The sequence below is a fragment of the Phycodurus eques genome, chromosome 6 (genome assembly GCF_024500275.1).
Source record: "Phycodurus eques isolate BA_2022a chromosome 6, UOR_Pequ_1.1, whole genome shotgun sequence".
Taxonomy (NCBI): Eukaryota; Metazoa; Chordata; class Actinopteri; order Syngnathiformes; family Syngnathidae; genus Phycodurus; species Phycodurus eques.
The window spans coordinates 31,385,575-31,398,883 of NC_084530.1; the positions used below are offsets into that span (position 1 = coordinate 31,385,575).

Below are 13,309 nucleotides of genomic sequence, written 5' to 3' on the forward strand. Positions count from 1 at the left end.
GTCGAGGTATGATTTCATGAACTGCTGCGCAGTCATTGTTGAACAAAGCGAGTCAGCGCCCGCCGGTGCGACTGCAGCGCACTTGAAATTATTTCCCCAAAACACTTTGGACCACTTTTGCAACCGGCAGAGGTGGACAAAGCACTCACACTGAAGGTCAAGTCAAGTCGCGTTCGTGCAAAAACGCTCGAGGGTAACGGCTGAAAACGTTCAAAGACTGAGAACAATTTAGGACGGAATGTTGTACATATATGCGGCACGCTGGACGACTGGTTAGCACATCTGCCTCGCAGTCCTGGGAACCGGGGTTCAAATCCCCGGCCCCGCCTGTGTGGAGTTTGCACGTTCTCCCCGCGCCTGCGTGGCTTTTCTCCGGGCACTCCGCTTTCCTCCCACAGCCCAAAATACATGCATGCTAGGTTAATTGAGGAAGCTAAATTGCCCGTAGGTGTGAATGGTTGTTTGTTTGTATGTGCCCCGCGATTGAAATGAAGCGAGTCGGGTCGATTCGAGTCACGACTCGGTCGAAGCAAGTTGCGAGTCAACTCGTCCGATCTTGCAACATCGATCGGAGTGGTCAGGAAAGGGTTTCCGCTCATCGGAACGCTAAAAACGTTGGCACATCTTATACAACTTTTGAGATTAGGATTGATTGAATTGATTGCACTGAATTGTTTTCAAGTTGTATTTCAAACTCCACTTTATTTCTAAACAAACTACGCTGTTGACTTTGTGGAGACGGTTCTTAAGCAAACACCATTAAACAAAATGCAACATTTCACCTTAAATGTGACGCCTGACCCATACAACTCATTTGAAAAAAAAGAAAAGAAAAAGGAAACTCTTTTCAACAGAAGTCAAAATAAAAATATAAAAAAATAGCGTATTGCGGTGTTTGCATGTGCGCCTTCTCATAATTGGGGTGGCTGTGTTTAGAATGAAACAATCTCATTTGAATCGTTTGTCATTCGATGAAAGGTTGTGTGTGATATTTTAGAGGTTAGTAGACGTAACTGCCCTTCACTCCATACCAGTAGGTGGCAATAATGCGCCCCAAGCGCTAGCAAGCGCCACAAAAAGAAGATGGCGGCGATGGCGACGCTGGCGACGCTGGCGACGGCGATGTTCGCCTCCCGCTGCCCCCGCCGCTGGGGGGCCCAAGCCCGCAGGAGCTTCGGGCGGTCGGCAGCTCGCGGCGTGTTCGACCGAAACACCAAGAAGACGCAGAAGGAGCGAGCCGCCGCGGGCGGCCGCGGCCAAAAGTACGACTACGTCAGGGAGGAGGTCAGTGACGTCACCGCGGCTTCTGGACCCTGCGACCGTTCTCTCCCTCTTTCTGTCGTATGGCAACATTTTCCCAACGTCAACCCTTTCCAAACCGATGTGGCCGGTAAAGGAAATCCTTCAAGTTGATCGAAAGCGCGAACAATTGCACACCGCACGAAGCCGATCTTATTTGGGCTTCATTTGATTGCGCTTTTTGTTTTTGTGTGTGTCTTTTTGTGCGTGTGCGCATCCCATCGCGACCCCCCGAGATCCGATCTTTTGCTACTCACCTGTTTCGTCTCCTTTGTCCTGCTTTCTCCCTTCACCTCGTGAAAGGCGCTACGTACATGCAAGTTATTCTTATTTCTAGATTCCATCCATCCATTTTCTGTAAGGCTTCTCCTCACGCGGGTCGCGGGCGTGCCGGAGCCCATCCCGGCTGCCTCTGGCCAGCCAATCGCAGGGCACATAGAAACAAACAACAATTGGCGCTCGCGTTCACGCCTACGGGCATTTGAATGAAAGGGATTGTTGCCATTTGAGTTTTGATCAAATGTTAAAGATTGTGTACTTAAAAAAAAAAGAGAGAAAAAGATGTGAGAGGTGTGCGTGACGGTCACTTCATTAGGTACACCATCTTGTCTGAGGACTTTTAACACGACGATGAGGACTTTTAACAGAGAATGTCGGAAAAGAAGAAGTCCTTCAACTGTGTGTTTTTTGTCTGCCCTGACAATGACGCTGAACTCTTTCGAAATTTGCGGCAGCCTTTTTAGTGACACGGGAGGATTCGAATATTACGACGATTCAATGAGTTTTGATTGTCCTACCGACACACGTTTACACGATATGGCACGGAATTTGATACCCAAGGTCCCAGATTGGCCCAATACGTCTCAAGACCTGTGAAATATAAATACAAATGGTGAAATTAGATCAAAAAGAAAATAAGAAAAGACAAAATCATTTTTTTGCAAAAATACAAACGCCAGAGGCTCTTGCATTGCGCATTATTACCGTACACTATATTTCCACGGTCCTTTATACGTGAAAAGAATCAAGTGTTCGTCGTGCAGCGATGAACAGGCACGGACGGGGTGAGGGGACTTCCGGAAAGAAGCCGTTCCTCACCCTGGTGATCCTGCACCGAATGCTCCTGAGCCCCCTGCTCAAAATAACGTACAAAATATTGTCACTGATGGAGAACTTGAGGGAAATTCAAATGTCAAATTGTCACACTTGCTCTATGCACTCAAATGAATCTTAAAAAACAAGAAAGCATTGAGGGGAAATTCATTTCTATCTTATCTAAAACAATACAAATCCAGATGATTCAATTATTGCATGTTGGGATATGATAAGTAATAGCCACTGGGATATTTGTGCAATTAGTGCCAAGCGGGAAGGAAAATAATCATATTCACACAGCGATGTGGCGACTAATGATGAATTATTATACACCCAACATGTAGACTGTATCGAACTGTCGATATACGTGATATATTAGTTAAAGACATTAAAATAATGTTTGGGGTGTCCCGATCGGCCCTTTGACGTCGGATATCGGATCGGACGGGATCTCAACTGTGCGATTTGCCCGCTCTTCGACAAGCGGCGCATTCCACGCAGCGCCCACGTGATCACAACAGCATGCTAAGGTGCTAACGTAGTAGCGAGCGGTAAGAGGGCATATTACTTGCTGAAGGTTGGTTGTTGACACTCCAGTTGAAGTTCACTGTAAAACTAACACGCAAAAGAATTACACCTATTAAATGTTCAAACACATCTCAGCCTTTGTTTCTTTCTTCGTTTTTGTTCACAAAAACAACTCGCTCGCAGCTAACACGCAATGCATACAAAACTGCATTGACGAGCTACAGAACATTAGCACTGACCTCACGGCACGAATATGAATATTGGTACACGGATGCTTTATAAACGCATACAAACAGGCAACAAAACAATACTCTCTGGCATATATTCTTCAAACGCTGTGACAAACGACTTATATTGACAATATTCGATCGTGACTTTCTTTGTTACTGCAAGTGTGTATCTCATTGCGCGCACCACACTGCGTGCACAGCAGTTACTTGATGTAACCCGTTGGTTAATCACGAACGGGTCCGTTTTTCCTCATCCTTACTGTTGTTCTCTGTTGGAGTGATATCGCTTGATCAAGCCTCGTCTAACGTTCCACACTACCAAATAAGTCAATGATGCGCGATTATGGCTGAAACGGGATCGGACTGACATCGGTATCGGCCAGAACTCAAGGCGGCAGCATCGGACCGGAAGTGAAAAGTTGGGTCGGGACGTTCCTCGTCAATGTGATGATGATAATAATCAGAATCAGAATCACATATTTTACAGTCGCATTTGAACAACAGGAAAACTGTTTTCAATGAATTTCAAACATGACAGTTATCCAAATATACAATCATTCAGTTACCTTGATGTATTATTTCAGATATTGTGTGTGTGTGTGTGTGTGTGTGTGCGCGCGCACGCAGGTTGGCAGTCGAGTGGCGGACCGTGTGTACGATGTGGCCAGGTGACTTCCTGAAGCACACACACACAGCGGTCGCGTGCGTGCGTGCGTCACGTTGTCGTCGTCTTCTTGATGTGCTTTCAGGACCTTTCCTCTGGCGTTGGAGATCGGCGCCGGACGAGGTCACGTTGCGCAACATTTAAGCAAGGTGTGCTACCGATCGTCGTGATTTGAGCATGTCATTTTGCATCTCGATGAAGTCTTCCCAGATAAATAAAGGTTCAATCCAATAAAAAAGAAACAAAATCTCAGGGAAAATAATCCATTGCACCGCTTGGAGGTCACAGTTGGAAAAATAGGTCATGTTTGAGACTACAGCAGAATAGCACAGGACCGGAGAGCCCATCACAAGCGTCGGCTTTCGGAGGAGGTGATAGAAAAACCCCAGCTGTTTTTCAAATGTAACCAGAATTGTCATCATGGACATTTGCAAAAGCCACTGAAATTTAATGACACACTTTCTCCCAATTGCATACATTTGTATGATTATTGATTATGTAATTCATTACTCCCCAACGCTGTAAGGTACGGTACTAATAACATTATTTAATCATGTCAGATGACAAAGATGTTACGGGGTCAGTTCAAATTCATATTGGCATTGTTAATATGTTATGTCATACACGCACGTAACTTCCAGCAAGTTTTCAACCGTAGTTGAGGTCAAAATGAGCTTTTTATGACGCATATTGAGCCCGAAGCCCGAGACGCCGGGGTGCGGTGACTCTATCCGCCGCCGTCCCGTTTTTCACCGGATTCAAAGATGTTTCAGCTTTGACAGAGGATGCGGCATTCGGATAGTTTGCGTGCCCCTCGCTCGAGTGGCGGTATAACACGCCGCACGCGAAGTCTTCGCCGTGTGTCTGTTGGCAATATAATACGCTATAGGATCACTTCGAAACGGCAGATGTGGTTTGAAAAGGGGTTCTCGAGTGATCAAGAACGATGTGCGCATCTTTGTCCTCTGACCTTTCATGTAATGTACATAATAAGGCTGTAAGGTACTATTAAGCTCCATTATTTAATCGTGGCAACATCATTGAACTAAGTTTTGGTATTGATATTCTTCTTCACATTTTTAACTATTGAAAAACTATTCACTATTCCAGATTTTTAGAATCACTTATTCAGTTGATTCATTGACGAATGGGATAAAAAAGTATTTTGGAGTTTATTGCAAAATCACTTTTTCCCGTTTGGTATTGTTTAGTGATGAAGCAAATGCAAAGAATTGCGCAACGTGACAAGAGGGAGCGATGCACTCGGCAACCTTTTGGAAAGTGCGAATGACGTCTTGGCTCCCGAGGAACACGACCGGCGGGTTACTTGTGTGATAAACGCTCGTGAGGCAGTTTCAACCACGTCAAGTCCACGTTCTTCACGCTGCAGCCGCAGGTCACCATTTTCCGAGATTAAAGTGTTTTTTTTTCCCCCCATCAAATGACGATTCCGATTCATTTCCCGGTTTGGTCCGTAACAGCCGTAAGAAAATCGGCGAAGATGTTGATCGTTGTTCTCCAAAGTCGAAGCAGATGTTTGCAAATGTTCTATTTCGATTCAATCGGCGTGCTTTCATGGAGGACCGCAGAAATCAGAGAGGCTGAAATCTCTATATGATGAATCGATGATCAAAATAGTTTTCGATGAATTTGATGGTGGATTAGTTGTCCATGAATTGTTAGCTTGTCATCTCGGGCGCAGCGCTAATCTTGTTCTTCATTATTCCATCGCGTCGCCTTCGTTGAAGTAAGTTTGAGTGCTCGTAGCTTCGGTCACTCGCCGTCATTGCTTTGCTTGCCACTTGTCGTTTAGGACACGGTGGAGCGTTTGTTTTTGACGGACATCTCCGAGACCGCCCTGGTATGCGATCGTCGCCGCCGCTCCCTGCGGACGAGAACGCCGACTTCTTTGAAGGCGTCGCTTCCCATGTGCGTTCCGAAACTTTTGTGTCCAGAGGCAGAACGTCGCCGGCGAGATGAGGCGGCACGCGCTGGCGGCCGACGAGGAGTTCCTTCCTTTCCGGGAGAACTCGTTCGATCTGGTTCTCAGCAGCATGAGGTGAACGGACGCTCGCTGGGCGATTCTTCAAAATTTCTCACGATCGTCATACAAACGTTCTTATCGAAGAAAAAGGATTTATGTACACAACGGGGCAGTTCCTGCGTTGTCAAAGCACCCTGAAGGCAGCGAGCGAGGCGCGAGGTGCTTCAAGCGCTTTCTTTACACCCAAGTCGGAGTTAACCGTCAAACTAAGAATGACACGTATTGTACATTTAAATACAACACAAACTTGGTTTTAGAAGCATCCCCCGCTTAATGCTAACACTCAATGGAAAAGCCTGTTGATGGGAGAGTTTAAATTAGCATTTGATCACGGGAGGGATTGACCTTCAGATAACGAATATTCGCGCACAAATGTCATAGTGACGCATACAGAAAGGGGAAAATAATGCTCACAGGCGTGTATGCTTCCTAATCTTTGAAAAATGAGTTGTATTAAGAAAGTTCGTTTGCAACTTGATTCTTCTCTTTTTATCGTCTTGCTCATGTCTCTCCTTGCATGCACCACACTGCCCCCTAGGGGACAAGGCGCGCATAGCATTTGTATTTAGTTTTTTATTGCCGTTGTTTTATTATTATTATTTGTACCTCATGTATTTTCTGGTTGTTGTTGTTTTAAATTCAATGTGAAGTTGAGGTTTGGACATTTGTTTTGAAATCATGAATAATCGTGTTTATTAATCATGATTTCAATAGCAATCTAAATAATTGCGCCGCTATAGCGCTCGCTCGCTCTGCTGACCTCTGACCTGTGCTCTTTGTCTCACCCACACAGTCTGCACTGGATCAACGACCTGCCCGCCGCGCTCAGACAGGTCGGTGATGACGTCATCGTGACATCATCGCAGTGATGTCACGTGACTTGACTGCGGTCAGGGGCCAATTTTCACACTTTCACGACTTTCTTTTTTCTTTTTCTTTCAAACGGTCCTGTTCGGCGGGTGGATCTGGACGCCGTTTGTGCGGGAACCGCTTTGTTGTGCGGAGCTTCTTTGTATTATTCTGATGTTTATTGAAAATGCAGCCAGACTGAAAAGGTTTTTAGGGGACATAGGGAGGGACAGAACGGCCGAGAGGAATCGGGGTGAGAACCACAGCAGAACAATAGTTAGCAGTCTTGAAATTTGCCGACAAGCAACGTTCCATCCGTTTTCTGTCGCGCTTCTCCTCACGCGGGTCGCGGGCGTGCCGGAGCCTATCCCAGCTGTCATCGGGCAGGAGGCGGGGTACGCCCTGAGCCGGTCGCCGGCCAATCGCAGGGCACATACAGACAAGCGGCCGTTCGCACTCACATTCTCACCTACGGGCAATTTAGAGTCTTCAATGAACCTAGCACGCATGTTTTTGGGATGCGGGAGGAAACGGAAGTGCTCGGAGAAAAGCCACGCGGGCACGCGGAGAACATGCCAACTCCACGCAGGCCGGGCCGGATTTGAACCTGCAACCGTGCTACAAGTGTGTATTCAAAACAACCGAAGAATGGCGCCACTAGCTTCAAGCTAACATATCATGGAAAATGCCGCTTACGGGCTAACAATGAGTGTGATCAGCGCAACGGATATGTGAACACACAAATGGTGGCGTAACACATGGAGACCGACCATATCACAAGACTCACAGGCATATGGGTCATTTTCATAATGATTTGATCAACAACTGTAAATACACGTAAAAAATATATATAGCTTTTTTTTTCTGCTGCCTTGGTTTTCCATGTGTAAATTTCTCCCATGCTGAAACAACTACAGTAGAAGTCACATTTTAGGCATTCGTCGTAAAGGCAGTCCTTAGTGACACAGCAAATGGCGGTGGCCCATTGACGTACACTTTTAATAACAGTAAAGACAAAAATGTGTCACGGTAAAGTCAAACAGCTGAATAAAAATGGTGTGAGTTGCACAATTTACACGTGAGCGCTGGGATAGGCTCCAGCAGCCCGCGACCCGTGTGTGGAGAAGCCGTAAAGAAAACGGACGGATTCCTTCTTCTTTGTACAATCGCGATAGCACGAACGACAATCGATCGTTGCAGCACTTTCATCTATTCCGTCATATGTGAGAAATGGAAAATGGACGCCACTTACGGATATGATCGCTCGATCGACACCATCCCGGCGCCCAAAGCGCTTCACAAAGCCTCCCATTCAGCCGCTCGCGCACGCATTCGTGCACCAATGGGCGACTGCTGCCACGCGAGGCGCCGCCAGGCCCACGAGGAGCAGATTAGCGCTCGGTGTCCTCAAATAACAGCATTGACTTTGCTGTCTGCTATTGTGGAAATGCAAAATGGCGGCCGCATCGCAGATCCGCCCGGTGTATTGCAACATCATCAGAGCGACGTTTGTCAAGGAAGCGGGACACCGAGATGTATTTGTGTTCTTTTTCATGCAAAAGAGGAGAAAGGTCCGATTGATCCAAAAGTGTCATGAGCATCGTCAGCGCAAAATATGTTGCAACTTCATTTGGGACACCTCTCGGTAAAGGCAATCAATGCCTTTTGGCATTCAACGTTTGAAAAATAGGACCAATTCTGACTTTTTCATGGATAGCAACTGCCACTAATTCAAATACTCCCATCAGTCAAATGAATTGATTTTCCAAAGGAAATTCAGTGGGGCGTGTCTCTAGCGTGACTGATCAAATGATGTGAAAATGGCCCATATATTCTTTATCCTCTGCAAAAAATGACTGACCTTTGTGTCTGCATGACTGTGTTGTACTGCACCCCGGTGGCCAACAGGAGCAGCGCCATGAATTGAATTGGAGCGTTCAGGCGAGTCAAGTCATTAACCCGGGTAGTGACTTGACTTGACTCGACGCGCTGGAAATTTCGCGGGGACTCAATCCACCCGGCTTGACACGTTTTTCTTTAGTTTTTCCCCCGACAGTAACTTTGGACTCGCTTGAAAGTTTGCGGTTAAGACTTGAGACTTCCTTAGCACTCGCCTTAGCACTACGAGACCTCCCGGCCGTCCGACTGTTCACGTGTCTGTCTCCTTCAGATCCACGGCGTCCTGAAGCCGGACGGCGTGTTCATCGGCGCCGCGGCCGGCGGCGAGACGCTGTACGAGCTGCGCTGCTCGCTGCAGCTGGCCGAGACGGAGCGAGAGGGGGGCTTCTCGGCGCACGTCTCGCCCTACGCCGCCGTCACGGACCTGGGGAACCTGCTGGGACGGGCCGGATTCAACACGCTCACCGTGGTGACGTCGCTAACATCGACACGCGCGAAACGTTTGGCAAACGCCACTTCCGGCTGAAAACGCACTGTGACCTTTACGGGGGAACTCCATTTGACCTCGTGTCAACTTTTGAACTCTTGTACGTTGCCGTACTTTTTGCGCAACTTGCACGCAGCCGAATGGCTAAATTCACGGCAGGTGTTCGATCCGCTCGTGTGCCTTTCTGTGACGCTTCCGGTCGCCCTCTTGCAAGGGCTGCTGATGACACGAAGCTCACCGCAGCGATTGGAATTTAACTATGACGTTTTGGGGGCCATTTTAGGAATTTAGAATTTTGCCTTTTGCCTTCCTTGTTGTCAAACGGCTGACACAGGCAACGGGTGGGCATCTGCGTTCAAAAGTTCACAGGTCAAATGAGGCTCAGCTGGAAAGGTCGGAGTGCACTTCCGGGCGATCCGGCAGTTTCACTCGAAAGCCAAATATCCCCAACTTTGCGAGTCAGTCGCCCGTGTACTTGACCTTTTGTGTACTTTTACGACACGAACACGCTGGCGTACTATTGTGTACATCACGTGACCACACAACTTGGATACAACGCATGACTTCAAAATACATTTTCAATTGCATTCCTCATTTCAAACTTTGAACAAAGACGACAAAACAGACGAAACAAATTGTGCCTGTTCCAATAGGAATAGGAAAAAGTACAAACCTATTGATTCCGCCCCCCCCATCTTTGCGTCCTTAGGATCCTATAACTCGTACTTTATATGAACATCAATATAATGTTAGAGTAAGAATTTGTCAAATTAATGTATACAAATCTTGTTCTTGTATACATGAATAAAGTAATGCAAATGATCAGATAGTCATGAAAAGAAAACCATAAAACAAGTAGAAGTGCAACAGTTAATCGATTATGAAGTTAATGGACAACCTTTGATCATCGATGAATCGTTTAGACCTTGTTGAATTTAAAATTGTCAAAAGTCTCACAATTTCAGCCTCTCGACCGCAAATATTCTCAAATTTCTGCCGTCCACCATGTTTGCAGACTTTATTTTTATTAAAACATTTGCAAACATCTGCTTTTACTTTGGAAAACTATGATCAACATTTTTGCCGATTTTACAAACCAAACCAAGAACTGAATCGGCATCAATTTGTTTTTCAATAAAGGGATGGAAATTTAGAAAATGGTTTTGAATCTGATTAATTGATCATTTGAAAATAATAATCAACAGAATGGAACATTAAAATAATGGTTTGTTGCAGCCCTAAAAAAAAAAAGCTTTAAAAACAAACACCTACATGTATATAATATAGCGTGAAATTCTCTATTGCCCTATGTAGTAGTAGTAGTAATATATAGCTGTGTAGAAGTTCCATTTTGAATGTTTTTTTTGAATACAAACCGGTTGCTGTTTGTACACTTGCACGCGACTTCCATCTGTCACATGACTTCCACACATTGCATCTGACGTCACGTGATTTAGGCACAGGTCCCATGAGTTGGGTGTCGCACATCAACGCTTGCATACGCGTCACATGACGCGATACGTCACATGCTGTGGCATCATCACGTGACTTCTGTCACATGGTTTACATACTGAACGTCACGACTTGCGTGTGTGTGTGTGGTTTCAGGATATCGACGAGTTGCAGGTCTGCTATCCGGGCATCATGGAGTTGATGATGGATTTACAAGGTTAGGGTTCACCTTCATATGACCTCCATCAAAACCACTTCCCGCTCGCGCCACCTCCCCAAAGTGCGCACGCGCGTGTACACGTGCAAACCGATATGAAGGGTAAATAGCATCTCCGAGCAAAATGTGGTACGATGTGTGCTTTATTTGGCGTCTGTGATGAATTGCAATGAATCAAAATTCATCTGATTTTTAAAAAATGAATCAATTGACAGCCCTACTTTTTTGTCAACGCCAAAGCATTTGCTATCAATGCATTTTTGAAAGAGTAAAAAAAAAAAATGTTTTTGTTTTATGAAAGGTCATTCCCAGTTCCCTCGTGGTAATTGTACAGCATTGCGTGCAACCGACCAATTTTTCGTAGGCGGCGGCGCGTTGACCGGCCGGTTAGCGCATCTGCCTCACGGTTCTGAGGTCGCGGGTTCAAATCCCGGCCCGGCCTGTGTGGAATTTGCATGTTCTCTCCCGTGCCTGCGTGGCTTTTCTTCGGGTACTCCGGTTTCCTCTCACATCCCCAATACATGCGTGCGAGGTTCATTTCCCGTCGGTGGGAAGATCGTTTTGTCTATGTGTGCCCTGCGATTGGCTGGCGACCAGTTCAAGTTGTAGCCCGCCTCGGTACGGGAAATGAATGAATTTTCGTCGGCGTGGGACAAACATGGCCGAGTCGTCCTTTGATGTACTTCCAGCACGTTTCTAGCGGGCACTGAAGAGACATTTTTTTGTGTAAGCGCGCACAAAAACAACGAGGTGAAAGTCACTTTTTCGCCAGGCCCAATACGCGTGCATGTTTAAAAATAAAAAAATAAAAAGTGTTTGTGATGACCAAAATAATCATTTCTTGAAAAACAAAATGTCCCTTACAGCAACTGTTGGCTGTTTAGTGTCGTAACATTCTGTTCCTTTCCGTTGTGTTACTAACGATTTACCAACTGAGTGAGTTGTTAAGTAACTTCCATCTGATTATCGGTTTGGAACTAGTAACACGCTAGACTATTTGTTGGTGAAAAAGCGGTCACGTCACGTTACAGTCACGCGTCACTGGCGTTACTGTTTCCGACCCAAGTGCGCGTGTGCGTGTGCGTGTTCAGGTATGGGCGAGAGTAACTGCGCTTTGAACCGAAGATCCATGTTGCATCGGGACACCATTTTGGCGGCGGCGGCTGTTTACAAAGGTGCGTTTCCATGACGACCAACGTGTTTACAAAGTGCTTTGCCAAAACAGGAAAGCGTACGGGAAAGACACAAACATAACGCCGAGTGATTGATAGATATCGACAAAGAGGGATGTATCGTAAGTGAAACCTTTCATTTTGTGTCAGAAATGTACGGTAACGAGGACGGCTCGGTTCCCGCCACCTTTGACGTCCTCTACATGATTGGCTGGAAGCCTCACCACTCTCAGGTGAAACGCCGCCGTCCAATCGCGCGCCTTTCTTCGCTACACGAACAACCGAGACCGGAAATCCACTTCCAAAGTCAAATCTTTCGGCATCACTGCCCTCGTCGAATGCGGGCAACCGTGTTCATGGTGATTTTGTGTTTGTTTCTTTTTGCCTTCAGGCCAAAGCAGCCAAACGAGGCTCGGCGACCGTCTCCTTCGGAGATTTGGCCAAAATAAATCAGGACGGCGACGACAAGTCAAGCGCACCAACATGAAATGTGACACGTCGATTCAACGTGTGTGTTAAATCGGACATGTTTACGCATATGTCATTTTGGGGATTTTATTTAAGAGGTCAGTTGAGAAGCACTTCTCATTTGCGACGATGACGACCTGGCCAAGATGCAGCTCCATAAAAGGGGGACGTCTCCGGGCTTCCCCCGCGACCCCGCCGACCCCAATAAGCGCAAGAAGTCGGATGGAACATTCAATATGACATTTATTCAACCTGGATGTACCCTCGGACATTTTTCTTAACTTGAACATGAAATGTCACATGTATTTAACACGAACATATATTTCTTTTCAGCATGAACGGGAAATGTTTATTCAACACGTACAATAAATGTTTGGGGTTTGTTTTCAACATGAACGTTATATTTATCACACTTATTCAACATTTCTACGGTGACCTGAATTATTATGAGTAAAATGAATGATTTGTATAAAAGGTGACAATTGTACACCATGTACATTAAATATGACATTTATTCAACATGTTTGCATGTCCCCCGTCCCCGTGCATGCGTGGCTTTTGTCCGGGCACTCAGGTTGATTGAAGACTCGAAATTGCCTGTAGGTGTGAATGGTTGTTGGTTTCTATGTGCCCTGCGATTGGATGGCGACCGGTTGAGGGCGTGCCCCGCCTCTCGCCCGAAGCTCGCTGGGATGGGCTCCAGCACGCCCGCGACCCGCGTGAGGAGAAGACCCACAGAAGATGGATGTGACATTTATGCGACCTGAACATGAATTTTGACTTTTTTTTTTTTTTTTTTAAACTTGAATATGAAATGTGACATTTATTAAAGTTGAAACTTTTCTACTTTGTCTTTCCTCAACGAGGAAACAATAAAAATGTTCATCTCGTGAAATCGTTGTTGC

General features: G+C 46.1%; 1 protein-coding gene across 7 annotated transcripts; it reads left to right on the forward strand.

Annotated features, from left to right (window-relative positions):
• The first annotated feature begins 43 nt into the window (after positions 1-43).
• On the forward strand, positions 44-13,229 carry ndufaf5 (NADH:ubiquinone oxidoreductase complex assembly factor 5). Of its 7 annotated transcripts, XM_061679294.1 has the most exons (11): positions 1,039-1,284; positions 3,780-3,820; positions 3,902-3,965; positions 5,630-5,677; positions 5,772-5,875; positions 6,654-6,693; positions 8,880-9,077; positions 10,704-10,764; positions 11,856-11,939; positions 12,087-12,169; positions 12,328-13,229. In XM_061679294.1, exons 1-11 carry the CDS (start codon positions 1,084-1,086, stop codon positions 12,421-12,423), a joined length of 1,020 nt encoding a protein of 339 aa, XP_061535278.1. In that variant the 5' UTR covers positions 1,039-1,083; the 3' UTR covers positions 12,424-13,229. The 7 variants fall into 7 exon arrangements, 3 of the variants coding, with proteins under 3 accessions (XP_061535280.1, XP_061535278.1, XP_061535281.1); XR_009768756.1 differs by lacking the exons at positions 12,087-12,169; positions 12,328-13,229 and having other exon boundaries at positions 44-1,284; positions 5,630-5,875; positions 8,880-9,195; positions 10,704-10,866; XR_009768757.1 differs by lacking the exons at positions 12,087-12,169; positions 12,328-13,229 and having other exon boundaries at positions 44-1,284; positions 5,630-5,875; positions 10,704-10,866.
• The last annotated feature ends 80 nt before the right edge of the window (positions 13,230-13,309 follow it).